Source organism: Lissotriton helveticus, chromosome 6 (genome assembly GCF_964261635.1).
Source record: "Lissotriton helveticus chromosome 6, aLisHel1.1, whole genome shotgun sequence".
Lineage (NCBI taxonomy): Eukaryota > Metazoa > Chordata > Amphibia > Caudata > Salamandridae > Lissotriton > Lissotriton helveticus.
Window position 1 is genome coordinate 1,163,406,743 of NC_136067.1, and position 15,811 is coordinate 1,163,422,553.

The 15,811-nt window shown below is 48.4% G+C and overlaps 1 protein-coding gene across 2 annotated transcripts in view; it reads right to left on the bottom strand.

The window, feature by feature from the left end:
* ABCB10 (ATP binding cassette subfamily B member 10) overlaps positions 1 to 15,811 on the bottom strand; it is an 878,274-nt gene that overhangs the window by 583,946 nt on the left and 278,517 nt on the right. For both annotated transcript variants that reach the window (XM_078648832.1, XM_078648833.1), the window contains exon 5: positions 123 to 269. In XM_078648832.1, coding sequence (XP_078504958.1) covers positions 123 to 269 — 147 coding nt within the window. The remainder of the gene's footprint in view (positions 1 to 122; positions 270 to 15,811) is intronic.

Consider the following 15,811-nt stretch of genomic DNA (forward strand, 5'->3'; position numbering starts at 1 on the left):
ACCCCATGAGGGCATCATCTACCTCTATGTAACACTCTTATTTTAGCAATTCTAGGTAAGGGGCTCCAGTCAAAGTAATAAATTAACAGTAGGGAAAAGAAAAACAATTCATAAATACTTACTGCTCCAAAGAAGCCAGACCGAGCTACTGCCTCTTTCTTCATCAACTGTAATACATGTTCAACTTTACTTGAATATTTCTCAATCTCCATCATTTCTTTACCAAAGGTTCGAACTGTTCGAATGTTTCCAATGCGTTCCTCAGCCAACTAGAATTCAAGCCAAAATATAAAATTGAGTTTCTTGACATATAATATGTTCTATGTGACAACGTAGTATAGCCAGAAGTCCACAGGAGCTCCTAGCTACTACTTTCGGTGCAGGAGAAAACATCCACTACCAGTTATACTACAGACCGGATGCCCTGTCTTTCAAAGAGGTTAAGGTAAGCATAAAAAAGGAAATTCAACTTGCCCGGCATGGTTTTTCAACCATGAATCTAAATTCAATTGTAAAAACCTTTTCTTAAAAAAGAAATATCAAACATGTTTATCAAAGGTCTGTGTTGTTTGTCTTTTAACGCAGAGCTATTTTCCAGGAGCTAAAATTGGATTGCACACTAAAACACGTACTCTGGCTTGTCCATTAGCAGATAAAAAACATGGCACATTTCACATTCTTTCAAGTGGTTTGTTTGGTGACTGGCACCTATTATCGTATTTGAAAAGAATGTGATTAAATAGATTACTAACATAACACATGTGGGATTTTAGTTCACACTTTTAGTCTGCCTGTACAGAGATACCTCCTCATGAATGCTGGAACACTGAAAATATCTGCCCGTGTGTAGGATATTACAGACTACCACACAGATATAATACACAGAAGCCAGGAATCCCTGTATAACAAGCATTTACAATCCAATAGGTCTCGCATTTGTTAAAGTTGGAGCTACTGGCATTAAAAATGATGTTTTTTAATTTATTTGCAGTAGATTAATATGATTTGCATAGTTTTGTTATGACTATGTGACACTGTCAGTCAGTCAGTAATTACTTTATTCGGTTTCAGATAATAAAAAAACATAGAAGTACATACATGAAATAATTATACATTTGTCAGAGGAATAAATAATTACAATTAAAATACAATTTGGTTAAAATACGCAGCAAGGGAATTAAAAAGGAAAGAAAACACCAAGTTTCAATGATAGGTTCTTTCTGTGTCGAATACAACATTTTAAAAACCTAGCAATGTTTAGTGCAAAGAAGTCAAACTCGAGGAGTTGGAGAACTAGGAGGGCAAGGCGACACTGACGTAGTCCTAGACTTTTTAATATTGGAACAAGATATCTCTTTCTAGGTTCTAGATAGAATTTACAGAATAGAGTCAAATGTAGGGTAGATTGGGGAGAGGTACCATCACAAGGGCATTGACAAGGCAACTGCGACCAGTCATTAGCTTTAGGGAATGTGACTAGCCGAAAAAAACGTATTTAGCCTGAACCGAGTCAGAAGAAATCTGTCGTAACTGCTTAGGTTCCAAGTTAGATAGGGCTGAATCAGCATAGAAGTTTGAATCAGTAGCGCGTGCTGAGCCGAGGATTTCCTGGCTTCGACAGGCAGGTGGAGCTCCGCTAAGTGGGCTAGACATTGATTTTTCAACGCTTTTCTCGAAATGAAGTCCAATGCTAGCGGATTAAGATAGAGTTTCTCCAACCCCATATCATGAAGGAACCCCCTTAACATATCGGAGCCAGACAATCTTGTTCACATTTTCCAGCTGAAGGCAATCCCTCACAATACTCTGGGTGAAAACCAGCTTGTCAGAAGACCATAATGGTGCCATAGGAGTATGGGTTCGACCTTAATGATGTCAGTTATATAGGGCAAGCCCAGCTCTCGATGGCACCGGAGAACGAGCTAATGAAAAATAAGAAAGAGCCAGCCTCTGATGAAGGGAGGTACAGGGTAACGAGGAGAGCGGAGGGGCAGGAGGACAAGGGGATGGGGTACCATTAGGAGAGTTGACAGGCTGAGGCTAAAGGAGGAGTCGGGTATGAAGCAGCGACTCGGGTTAAGGAAGGGCCAGGATAAAAAGGTAGAACCTGTGAAGTGCTGGTGGGGAGTCTCACAATGAGAGACTGAAAGTTGGTGATGAAATAAGTGACTGGGTGAGAAATGGAGATCCACTGGTGAAAGTAGTGACAGAATGGTGAGGGGAGTGCTATTAGAAGACAGTGAAAGGATGATGTGAAAGGAGGAGTCCACTAAGAAGACGAGAGACTCTGGTGAAAGGAGGGACAGTGTGACAATGTGAAAGGAGGGACAGTGTGACAATGTGAAAAGAGGGACAGTGTGACAAGGAAAGCAGAGAGACATCAATGAAGTAGTGGTAATGTTTTTTATGCAGGCTATTTTATTTGCAGTGGAGGTTTTGTTTTTAGTAAATTAGAGTTACAGCTATTGAGGCTGTAAATCAAGTGATCAGCGCTCAGGAGAGAACAGGAAGGGAAGTAGCTCAGGGTGGAGTAGGGGTGGGGAGATGAGAGCCTGGGACAGAAGAGCAAGTTGGGTTAACAGTGAACAGCAGGAGGGGGGTGATTTGGGTACGGGAGAACAACCAGCTGTTGGCCCAGCACCTTCGGAAAAGCAGATCAATTTGTTTGCCAGTGTGAAATAAAGAAATGCAAATACATAGTGAAAGCAACTCCATTCTTAAACAATGAAAGGCGTGTTTAAAGTCAGAGCGTTCCCAGTTAGAAATAAGTAAAGATGCGAGGCAATGCTGATTGCTCGCTGCCACACCTCCCTGTGCATTTTCCGATGTGTTTATTTACTTCAGCGTCGAAACAAATAAGTGGGTAAATAAGTCTTTTGGATCTGACCACAAAAGTTAAAAATCCTCAACACGTGCAGCTTAAAATCACAAATACCAGCATGGATGCAAATCTAGATACAAACGATCCCAATCAGCATTTGTCTTGTGCATTTAATAATAAATTGCGACTTCCAAGAGAGACGAAATGGTAATGTTTTCCTTGTGAGGGGAGGAGCGGGTGGAGCTTCGGAGGTACTCTCAACGCCGGAAGGTGCTGTGCGACTGTAGCGAGACAGAAACTAAGTCTGAACAAGCATTTGCAATGCAATAGGTCTCGCATCAGTAAAGTTTGAGCTATTGGTATAGTTAATGACAAATATTTTATTTATGTGTTGGTTTTGAAAATAGCGAAATTAATAGCTGTGTCCTTTACAATGCCAATAGTTTTAACTTTCGAAAACGTGACACCTATAGCATTTGTAATGCAATATGTGTTGTATTTACATGACTTAGATGTATTAATATTACAAATAACAATGGCTTTTATTTTTTTCGATAATTAATACTTAAATAAAAGTTATTGTAATTTATAATGGCAATAGCTTAAACTTTTGTAAATAACTTTTGGGAAGATTATGTTCAGTGTATTTTATTGTGATGAAAATCCAAGCAGTGAAATATTAACATCTTTTTGTGACATTTGTAATAAAGCTTGAAACATTGAGAAAACATATTAGAACCAGTTGTTGTTGAATGGTTGCACAGAGTGATGCTGTGGCCTTCAGTGGTGCTGAGTGATGCTGTGGCCTTCAGTGGTGCTGAGTGATGCTGTGGCGTTCAGTGGTGCTGAGTGATGCTGTGGCGTTCAGTGGTGCTGAGTGATGCTGTGGCATTGAGTGATGCTGTGGCGTTGAGTGATGCTGTGGCGTTGAGTGATGCTGTGGCGTTGAGTGATGCTGTGGCGTTGAGTGATGCTGTGGCGTTGAGTGATGCTGTGGCGTTGAGTGATGCTGTGGCGTTGAGTGATGCTGTGGCGTTGAGTGATGCTCTGGCGTTGAGTAATGCTCTGGCGTTGAGTAATGCTCTGGCGTTGAGTAATGCTCTGGCGTTGAGTAATGCTCTGGCGTTGAGTAATGCTCTGGCGTTGAGTAATGCTCTGGCGTTGAGTAATGCTCTGGCGTTGAGTAATGCTCTGGCGTTGAGTGATGCTCTGGCGTTGAGTAATGCTCTGGCGTTGAGTGATGCTCTGGCGTTGAGTGATGCTCTGGCGTTGAGTGATGCTCTGGCGTTGAGTGATGCTCTGGCGTTGAGTGATGCTCTGGCGTTGAATGATGCTCTGGCGTTGAATGATGCTCTGGCGTTGAATGATGCTCTGGCGTTGAATGATGCTCTGGCGTTGAATGATGCTCTGGCGTTGAGGGATGCTCTGGCGTTGAGGGATGCTCTGGCGTTGAGGGATGCTCTGGCGTTGAGTGGAGCTGTGGCGTTGAGTGGTGCTGTGGCGTTGAGTGGTGCTGTGGCGTTGAGTGGTGCTCTGGCGTTGAGTGGTGCTCTGGCGTTGAGTGGTGCTGAGTGATGCTGTGGCGTTGAGTGATGCTGTGGCGTTGAGTGATGCTGTGGCATTGTGTGATGCTGTGGCATTTAGTGATGCTGTTGCGTTGAGGGATACTGTGCGCTGAGTGGTGCTGTGGCATTGAGTGGTGTTGTGGTATTGAGTGGCACTGTGGCGTTGAGGGGTGCTGTGGCATTCAGTGGTGCAGAGTGATGCTGTGGCGCTGAGTGATGCTGTTGCGCTGAGTGATGCTGTTGCGTTGAGTGATGCTGTGGTGCTGAGTGATGCTGTGGCGATGAGTGATGCTGTGGCGTGGAGTGATGCTGTGGCGCGGAGTGATGCTGTGGCGCTGAGTGATGCTGTGGCGCTGAGTGATGCTGTGGCGCTGAGTGATGCTGTGGCGCTGAGTGATGCTGTGGCGCTGAGTGATGCTGTGGCGCTGAGTGATGCTGTGGCGCTGAGTGATGCTGTGGCGTTGAGTGATGCTGTGGCGTTGAGTGATGCTGTGGCGTTGAGTGATGCTGTGGCGCTGAGTGATGCTGTGGCGTTGAGTGATGCTGTGGCGCTGAGTGGTGCTGTGGCGTTGAGTGGTGCTGTGGCGTTGAGTGGTGCTGTGGCGTTGAGTGGTGCTGTGGCGTTGAGTGGTGCTGTGGCGTTGAGTGGTGCTGTGGCGTTGAGTGGTGCTGTGGCGTTGAGTGGTGCTGTGGCGTTGAGTGGTGCTGTGGCGTTGAGTGGTGCTGTGGCGTTGAGTGGTGCTGTGGCGTTGAGTGGTGCTGTGGCGTTGAGTGGTGCTATGGCGTTGAGTGGTGCTATGGCGTTGAGTGGTGCTATGGCGTTGAGTGGTGCTATGGCGTTGAGTGGTGCTATGGCGTTGAGTGGTGCTGAGTGATGCTGTGGTGTTGAGTGATGCTGTGGGAAGGTAATGAGGAGCTTAGAGGAGGAGCGACCCCCACCAGGCATGATCATGCCTTATCCTTTTAAAGAATATCGGAGTTTAATAATTAATTAGTGTGCAAAATATTATTCCAGCATCTGATGTGTTCAAGAGTATCTGTAGGTTCTGAGTACTTTGTGAGGAAGAGCTCCCCACTGCTCAGCAGAAAAAACTCCCTCCGTGTGTGTCTAGGAGTTGAGCCTCGGACCGCATTTTAAAGAATTCCAGTCAGTTTCTAAAACGCGCCACTCCTAACCTGCATGGAGGGTTCCCTTTTTTGAGCAGTGTGTGATAGTGCTATTGATTGGTTTTTGGTGGGGAAAGCAGCATTTTGTTGAACCTAGTATGGTGATATGGTTGTGCAGTGAAAATGGGGGCGATGGAATTTGATTCATCGCTAATATGTGGATAAAAATTTGGGGCTTCTGTAACTGGCCGATGTGTAAAAGTGCTCAAAATTTGTGCTGTCTTTGATCGATATTTGTAGATTGTATTTTGATCTATTGTGGTGGTGTTTAGTGAGGAGGATGGAGTGCATAAGTAGTTTGATGGATATGAAACTTGGAAGGGGTTACCGTGATCGGGTTTAGGGCAGAGACTAGGAGGATATGTTACAGCGGTCAGAGGCATGTCGGGCAATAGTTCAGAGCTATAAATAGCTCGACCTAAAAACAAAGCTGTTAAAGCGTGGAGATCAGCGAAATGCATATTTTACAGCAACACATACAGTGACAGTCACAGGTCATGTAAATCACACATTACATCCACGTGTCCCATGTCCTTTACGTGTATCTTACCACTGTTCTATTTTGCAAAGGAGGGACGGAGCAGTGAGTCAAAGTGGAGAGGAGCAACAGAGATTCCCGAGAGGAAATGAAAGGGATTCCTGTAGAGAAGCTTGAAGGGTCAGTGATCGTGGCTGGTGAGTAATCCAGGGGAGGAGAAAGGGGACCTGGGTTTGAGGTAGAGTCTCCTAAAAATGCGGGAGGTGGGGGGACATTGGCTCTTAAATGTTGCTACAGAGGCAGCTGCCAGGGGATAGCTTCTAAAACTAAGCGAGATACACAGTATGAAGGAGCATACCAATTTTTTAGTCCAATAGAGGGGGGCCTCGTGATTGCCAAGGGGGAGCGGTATGGGAGTAGGAATTGCCGAGGGTAATTAATACATATAGCGCAGTAGTCAAGACACCTCTCCTTGTAAAGTTTCAACCCTCACGTTAATTTAAAAGAAGCTCCGGCATTGCGTGGCGGGGGGTGGGGAGGGGAGCAGATTCCTTTGAAGTCTGATGGGGGGCGGGGGAGCGAAGTAAGCGGCTGGACAGAAATAACATTTCCAGATGCAATCCCAGGTTCAGCATCTGTGAGCCCTGGGGGCGTGCTGCCGAAACCTATCTGTTGGTGTCCATGTGAGAGAGACAAGCAGGGGAGGGGAGTGATATAAAGAAATGCAGAAGAGAAGGGAGGCCGCGAGGGAATGAGTGAAGGCAGGAAAGAAGCAGGGAGTGAGAGAAAAGAGGAAGTGGAAGGACGGCAGAAGGGATGATAGAGAGGAATGAGGTAAAAAGGCGATGAAAGAGAAGTAAGAATGGGAGAATGAGTGAGGGAGTAAGGAGTGAGCGAAAACAAGGAATGTGAGGGAAGAGAACAAGTGGAGACAAGTGATTGAGGAAGGTATCAATTTGAGTACTCTTTTGAAAGCCTTACTATAAGCTTGACCTAAACACTTCCCCTCCACGGCACTCCCCCAGCCACCAGAATAATGACCCTGAGCGAATCCCTCACAACAGTCAGCATGAAAAGGGAAAAGGTGGGTCCGAATAATCTTTTTGTAAAACGCATGCAGAATACATGTGCATTTGTTAGTTGTTTTAAATAACGGTAACGTCTTTTTATAATTTAAACATATTTTATTTAGCTGCTGCGTTTGTTAGAAAGAAAACATGACATACCACTTAGTTGTAATGACCGCAATAGGTATTAACCAAACTTATGCAAGTTGGTTAACCCAGTTTTCTTTCACAAAACGAAACGTAAATACATTGACAACCTTTTTGTCACTTTTGTATGAACTGCATGCGCCTTTCTCCGAATTGCAGTTCAAATCCACATATTACAAGAATTGAACTTCATTTCCCAAAAATTGTCACTGGTTGGAGACTAGATGGACGCTGGCTGGCTTGCTTGCCTGGGAGGGCCAAAACTGACAATAACAATGCTGAGAGGCAATTGGGGGGGGGGGCGGGTGATCCAGTTTACAACCTTTACAATGTGCACCTCAAGCGTACAGAAAACATTTGCAGGGAGGAAGAGAGTACAGGGCGCATGGAACACTTAGTCTGCATCTTAACCCCTACAAAACGGTGTTGCTGGAGTATGAGCATTACAATGGGTAAATAATTGCTGGTTCCCTGCCCTGATACTTGCTCAAATCACAACATATACAGAAACCCCAATTTACAATAATGAAGACAAACAATAGCGCAACTCAGCCGCGAGATCGCCATGCTGTGCTTATACTGGTGGAACCGTGTGGCAATAGAAAAGGCACTCACCCAAATGAAAAGTAAAGTTAAAAACATCATAAACGCAACAAAAGAAAAAAAAAGTGTGCACGTGTAAAATACATACTATAACGAAGCAGAGTAACAAAGTAAAACACAGCTGCTCTGCTTCTTAGCAGTATGTATTTTAAACCTGCACAACCTTGTTGCGTGATGTATTTTAAACGTGCGCACACTTTTTCTTTTCAAGTATTTGCAGTACAATGCAATAGGTCATGGAATTTGTCAAGTTACAGCGATTGTGGTTATAAATAGCGTTGTATATAAATATATTCACAAATGGTGTACGTTTTACCGGAATTAGCTGGGCTTTTCATTTTTTGGCTGCTGTGGATTCCGATGCGGATGCGCATGGTGTTGCCCTGCGGGGGTGGGTTTGGGGGGTTCCTGAGTGGGGTCTGCCGGAAATTTAAACAAGTATTTGAATGCGGGAGGGGGGTGGGCGGGCGAGCCGCGACGTCATGGCTCTGAAGAAAGAAGCATTTAAATGGGGGGGTGGGGGAGCGAGCCGCAACGTCATGGCTCTGAAGAAAGAAGTATTTAAATGCGGGGGGGGGAGGGGGCGAGCCGCAACGTCATAGCTCTGAAGAAAAAATCATTTAAATGCGGGAGGGGGGTGGGGGCGGGGGGCGACCCGTGACCTCATGGCTCTGAAGAAAACAAACATTTGAAGGCAAGAACGGGAAGGGGGGCGAGTTAGAAGGCATCGGACTGCGGGAGGGGGAGGGACCGGAAGAATTGCCTCCCGCGAAACTGAAACAAGCTTGTCTCAAAGTTAAAACAAGCTCTCGGCATTGCTGCGGGGAGCGCATTCCTTTCAAGTCTGATTGGGGGGGAGGGGGAGGCCGAAAACGAGAGGAAAAAAACAGTCCGAAAAGGGTCCCAGAGGAGAGGGTGATCAGCAGTGAGAGGTCAGAGAGCGCCAACAGGAAACAAGCGAAGTAAAGTGGAGAAGAGAAGAATCTGGGGTGAGGGCGGAAGGAACAAGCCCTGGCATTGCGCGGAGGGGGGGCGGTGGATCGGCTTCCTTTGAAGTCTGATGTGGAGGGTGGCGGGGGAGCGGCTTCCTTTGAAGTCTGATGCCGAGGCTCAGACAAAGGGTGTGGGATGTGGCTTGCGATGTGCACGAGCCCGGCTCACATGAACTGTACGCGATCCACAGTTTGGGTAGACTTTTGGAAAGCCTTACTATAATCTCCCCCACCATCCCTACGGGATGGCTTAGGCGAGACTGTTACAAAGACACTTGGTCAGGTGAGTAAAGTTCAAGTATAGCTTTTATTCGGCCTCCACTCTGAACTCTCCAACAGGATACTCTCACAGCACAGCACTAGAACTCGCCAGTCAGGCAGCCTCCGCCAACATTCTAAGGCAGCCTCTGGCTAAACTGTCAGAACATTCCAAAGGGAAGGAAAGGAAGTGTAAAAAGGTCAGGCTACCAACCAGAATAAAAGACCCTAAGTATTTCCCGGCGGTGTCGCCTCTTAAACCCACAAGATATAAATCAATGAAGAGGCAGGCGCTGGAGACTGGAAGGCAGGAAACAAGGGTTTTATTCTCTCCGGAGGAGAACACATCAGTTCGGACAGCCAGTATCGTCACGAGGTGCTCTACCCGCATCTCTGAGGCCTGGCCTCTTATACACATTTTCATGATCTTTATTGCAGGTAACACATTCTTGTAATGCTTTGAAGTATGAAAGGACATCCTCTGAATCTCCCCTTCAGGCCCGTTCCCACACACATTTACAGTTGAAGTCCCCACCCCGGTCACAACAGGTGATGATTATCGCGCAGCTGGACATCCCGCCGATTCGCGGGATGTGGGGGGTTGGTCGGATCTCATAGGGTGGGGGCTTTGATCAACTCGAGGGTCGTTTGATGAGGGAAGCTTCCTACTGTACGGGGGGGGCAATAAACAGTATCCGCAGAGCTAGGTGGCGGCCTGGGAACGAGGAAGACAAACGGGCACACAGGAAAGGGGGTTTGTATCAAAGGGCCTGGGACCATGAAAGGAATGAAGGGAGGTGTCGCGCTGGGAACAGGATGGGGTTCTGAGGCAGAGCTGCGCTGAAGAGGGGTTTATGACTCAGGGCATGCGAGAGCGGGGGGGGTTGTCAGCACGCGGGGGGGGGGGATGCCTGCGAGGTTGACGGAGAGAGACGCGCTGGCTATCAGCGAGGGGCAGGGAGGCCATGGTGCTCAAAATGGCTGCCGCTTACGTGCACGAATGGGTTCAAGGAGAGCAAGATGGCGCCGATAATGTTGACGTTTGCAGCCTAACTTTTAACAGTCCTCCCTTTTCAACATATCTAGCCAACTTGCCTATTCAATGTCAATCTTCATCAAATTCCTAACCTCGACATCATATAATGCTCCCATGCGTTCGTTTCCAAAGTCCACAGTCTTAGGGCAAATACAGTTTGCACATAATGAACACAGGGGTGGCAGACATTGGATTCCTAAGCATAGACCGCATATTACAACTACAGGAATCAGGAAAATGGTGAACAGTCTCCAGCCCCAGGTCTTAACAGTGTTCCAGAACCAACCACCAAGCGACCATTCTTCCTGATCCTGGTGGACTTCTGAAGAGAGTCTGTGAAGATGTTCGATGGCTTTGTACACTGAGGGCGAGTTGTCCGGTATGTATGTACAGCAGCTGGACCCAATAATGCGGCATGCTCCACCACGGTCCGCAAGAACCACATCTAGGACAAGGCGGTTCTGGAGGGCCACCAAGCGGACCGCTTGGAGTTCGGCGGTGTTGTTAGCAAAGATACCAGCTGTGATGTTCATCGTTGTCTCAACTGCCTGAGTCAGATGTCGGATGGCACGGCTGTTTGCCATCGGGCCCCAGAGAGGAACAAGTCCCTTCATAGCATCGAGGAACTGCGCTCCTGTTGAGTCGGCTTGCTCAATGTCCTTGGCTCGTTTATGTCTATGATGATTCGCTGGGGCCACATAAGTCGGAGGGAGGATGAAGGAGATGAAACAAGTGCCCCCCCAGCCTTTGGGGAGCCAGGTGTAGGCCTTTGTGCCGCAGACGAAATACATGTTTGGGGACGACACAAAGGAAGGTGGATCCGTGGAGTCCAAAGTTCTGGTAAAACGGCAAGTACTGCGGCCCACCAGCTGTGTCCCATGTCCTTCTATGCACATGTGGCCTGTGACGTTGATGACTGACAGGGCCACAGTCAGAGTGGCAGCCGTTCGTTTCCGCAGGTAGGAGAAGGTGGGTCTGGTTGGATTGTTGAACACCTGCATTTCAATTCGTTCTTTAGCAGGGATGTCCATGTGGATCGAGTCGTTGGAGGTCTGCGGGCAGAAGTGTGCCTTTGTTTTGTTCCGCCAGACCCCGTGGAAGAAATGCGTTACGGTTTTGCTGGAGGTGGCATTGTCCTTATAGCTTTCTTGCAGGAGGATCAGCCAAGCAAGGCAGGAGCCATGAACTGAGAAGGGTGAGGGGATGAATGGTATCGAGTGTCCAGTGGCGTGGGGTAGCAACCCACAGATCCAACAGTTGGTGGCATTGGTGGCGAGATTGTGCTGGTGAAGGAGCTGTACGAAAGAGTTATTCCAAAACTCCTTTCGCCTCTCTCTGAGTTGAGGAGAGAGCGAAATCAGATAATGTTCCTTCATGGTGGTAGGCTGAGCAGTGGTCAGGAATGTTTCGTGAGCAGGCGCATTTTCTTCCACAATCCAGAGTGTGGTCATGAGGAGAAAGCAGAAAAGGATTGCGATGAAGAGTGCAATTGTCTTTGAGCTATGGAGTCTGTCTGTCCTTGGGTTTCTGTAGTGGGTATTTCCTCTTGCCTCCATCATCTTCTTATTTGGCGCTTCCATCATCTTCTTATCTGGCGCTTCCATCATCTTCGTTTTCAAGGTGCTCGGTAGTGGGCAGAACCACAGACTTAGTTTAGCTTCTCTCCAGGTAACCCTTGGTTGCTTTGGGTCACCGTTCTGAGATTTAACTTAGTTCGTGGTCTGCTTAGCCGAAGCTCCCTCCTTTCGACGCAGGAAATACCCTTCTCTGGATGGCACAGTGGGATCAGAGAATTTTGAAAGTTCAAGTGCTTCGGTATCGGGATAGCAGGTTAGCGACGGTCGGTCTTTGTTCAGGAGCTCTTCTTGGTTGTCGATGTTTTCCGTCGTGGCCAGGGTCGAGGAGACCTTCTTACAGTGGTGTGCGTGCAGCCAGTGCCGTTTCCCCTCCACACGAAGAGCCGTCCGGGTGGTGATCAACACTTGCCAGGGGCCCGTCCACCGGGGTTCCAAACTCTTCGACCGCTGAAAGTTCCGGATCAGCACGAAATCTCCAGGTTGGATGGCGTGACCCGGACCCCTGGAAGCATCGGGGATGGCCTGCTGCACCTGCTGATGAATGACAGACAGAGTTTCAGTCAATTTATACAGATAATCAGACATTAGGACGTCCGGGACGTCATGAATGGAAGTTGGTTTCGGTGCAGACCAGACACTCATGGGTCGACCGAAAACAACTTCATAAGGTGTCAAGTGATGTCGGGTGGGGGTGGAACGCATCGATAGCAATGCCAGTGGGAGGGCGTCTGGCCATTTCAGACCCGTGGTAGCCACTATCTTGGCCAGTTTAAGCTTTAGTGTGGCATTGTGTCGCTCAACAAGTCCAGCAGACTGGGGGTGGAAGACTGCGTGAAATTTCTGCTTGATGCCCAACCCCTTTAAGATGAACTGGATGACTTCGGCTATGAAGTGGGGGCCATTATCGCTCCATAAAATACGACAAAGGCCGTAACGGGGGAAAAACTCCTTTAACAGTACTTTTGCAGTGGCCATAGCAGTGTTGTCACGGGTTGGATATGCTTCCACCCATTTGCTAAATGCGCACACCATGACAAGTACATATTTCAGGCCTTGGCACCTGTCTAGCTGGATGTAGTCCATCTGCAGGACTTCAAATGGGTGATTTGGGACCCCAAATCCTCCCCGGGGTACTACAGTTCCTTTCCCGGGGTTGTGTTGCAGGCATATCAAGCATTGTTGGACCAGACGTTTGGCGGAATCTGTGATTTTATCATTGTGCCAAACTCTGGAGACAAGTTCAATCATGGGGGCTGATCCTATGTGGGCAGGGGAGTGTGCCATAGCCAGTATGGGAATCAGGTATGAGTCAGGTAGCAACCATTTGTTTGTGTCTCTTGTCCGCCAGCAGCCTTCATCATCTTTTAATCCCACCCGTGTCCATTCAGTCAGCTCGTGTTGTGTGCTAGCCGTTTGAATGTCTCTAATAGTGTCCCTAGCGTCAGTCCATTTTTCTGCTTGTGACCTGGTCACATACATATGTGTTGTCGTCCTATTTTCAGCTGTCGTTCGGGCCGTGATGTCGGCTAGCGCATTTCCCTGCCCAATGATGTCTGTCACCTTTTTGTGTGCCTGGCATTTGACGACTGCAAGCTTTTTGGGGAGAAGGACAGCTTCGATCAAGGCGGAGACTAGATCCCCGTGTAAAATGGGGGTGCCGTGTGAGGTCAAGAATCCCCTTTCCCTCCAAAGGAGCCCAAAATGGTGGACCACCCCGAAGGCATACTGGCTGTCGGTGTAAATGTTCGCTGTGGTTCCTGCTGCCAGAATGCAGGCTCGTGTCAGGGCGATCAGTTCTGCTGCCTGGGCAGATCGTTGCGCGATGCGGGCTGTCTCGACTACAGTTCGAGCCGTGGTGACCGCATAGGCAGCGGAAGTGGTGCCATCGGGGAGTTTGATGCAAGAACCGTCCACCCACAGCTCCCCGTCAGGGTCAGGGAAAGCCGTGTCTCTGAGGTCAACCCTACTTCTAGTCTGTTCGTCCGTAAGAGTCACGCAGTCATGTACAGGGTGCACATTGGGATCGTTCTCTGGCAAGGGTAACAGAGTTGCCGGGTTCAGTGTGGTGCATCTTTTCAGGGTGATATGGGGTGCAAGCAAAGTCAGTTCGTATCCAGTCAGTCGTGCACTCGTCAGGTGTTGCGTCTTGGTTTGGTTCAGGAGGGTGTCAAATGCATGGGGTACCAGTACCGTGAGGGAATTCGAGAGTACGATCCCCTCACTCTGTCGGATAGAGATTGCAGCAGCAGCTACAGCTCGAAGGCAGGCAGGCAAGGCTCTGGCTACAGGGTCAAGAGTGGCAGAGAAGTAAGCGCACGGTCGTTGCTTTGGGCCAATGGCCTGGGTCAGGACAGATAAAGCGCACCCCTCCCTTTCGTGAGTGTAAAGGGAGAAGGGCTTTTTGTAATCGGGGGTACCTAGGACAGGGGCCGAACAAAGGGCATCTCGTAGTTCCGTGAAGGAGGTTTGACACTCAGGGGTCCAAGGGAGTGGGAAGGGGACGTCTTTACCTAGCAGAGAAAGCAGCGGTTTCACAACGAGGCTAAAGTTCGGTAACCACTGTCGGCAGAAGGAGGTGAGGCCTAGTAGGGAGCGAACCTGTTTCTGGGTCTTAGGGACAGGAGTTTCGAGAATGGTTTGGATTCGATCAGGAGTGAGTTTCCTTCCCTCTTTGGACAAAAGGTGGCCGAGGTAAGTGACCTGGGGTTGGCAGAATTGCAACTTCTTCTTGGAGACCTTGTGGCCATTTTCCGCAAGGAAGCGCAGGAGTTGAATGGTGGCTGTAACTGCTAATGGAGTGGTGTCGGCTGCCAAGAGGATGTCATCGACATATTGCACTAACACCACTCCATCGGGTAACTGGACTTGATCCAGTTGTCTCTTGAGGGCCTGGCTGTAGATGCTAGGGCTTTCTGTGTAGCCCTGGGGTGCTCGACAGAACCTATATGAGCGGGCTTTTAGGGTGAAGCCAAAGAGATATCGGCTGTCTGGGTGGATGGGGATGGAAAAGAATGCGTTTTTGAGGTCAATGACAGTGAAGGTGGTGGCTGTAGAAGGAATCAAAGTCAGGATGGTGGTGATGTCTGAGACCACAGGGTACTGGGGTACCACCACTTTGTTGATCTCTCGAAGGTCAATGATAAAACGGTATGCTTTCTCATCTCCCTCTCCCTGTTTCTTGATGATGGGCAAGATAGGGCTGTTGCAAACGTTGCTTACCACTTCCTCTACCACTCCTGCATCTATTAGTGACTGAATAATCTTTACCAATGCCTTCTCGCCCTCGGGCGATATCCGATATTGTGGAAGTTTTGGGAGTGTTGCGTCTGGTCGGACAGTAATGTGCACTGGGTCAATCAACATGCGCCCTACGTCCGAATCCGCCTTGGCCCACAGATACGGAGGCAGAGTGTCAAGCAGGGATGTGTCAACGTCGGTGATGGAAAACATGCGTCGGGGAGGGCAATGTCTAAGCAGAACGGGGTTGTCGTAAAGGAAAACTCTAACTCCGTCTTGAGAACATCTGATCGTCGCTCGGAAGTGTTTCAATAAGTCAAGTCCCATAATGGCGTCAGGGCTATTGGAGGAAAGTAAAAACGTGGTGTCAGTGGTGTTGTTTTCTACGTCAAAGAGGATCGGGGCGGACAAAGGGTTAGTGGAGGGCGTTCCATCGAAACCTGTCGATGTTATAAGTGAGCCAGACAAGGGTGCCCTTGGAATCAGTCGTTTAGATAACGCACTACGTGTTGCGCCAGTGTCTACCAGAAATGGAGACTTGGTACCCAGGACCTTAGCAGTGACGTAAGGGCCTTGCTGGTCAACATAGAGCTCGACTGGATCCCTCCCTTGCCCTTGGCTGTCCTATGCAAAGTTGTGGGCGTCATCGTAGTCAGATTGCTGGTATTGGTTCTGTCTGGGTCGATCAAACGTATTTGGTCTGCCTGATCTGTCGTTAGTCGTGTCATTTGGGGGCCCTCGCTGTTGTCCCTTATTTCTCGGTCCACTTGCTACGTCCTTGGGGTCTTTGTTCCTGATTATTTCCAGAAGAACTGGGCACTGGGATTTCCAATGGCCAGTTCCTTTGCAGAAAGCACACTGGT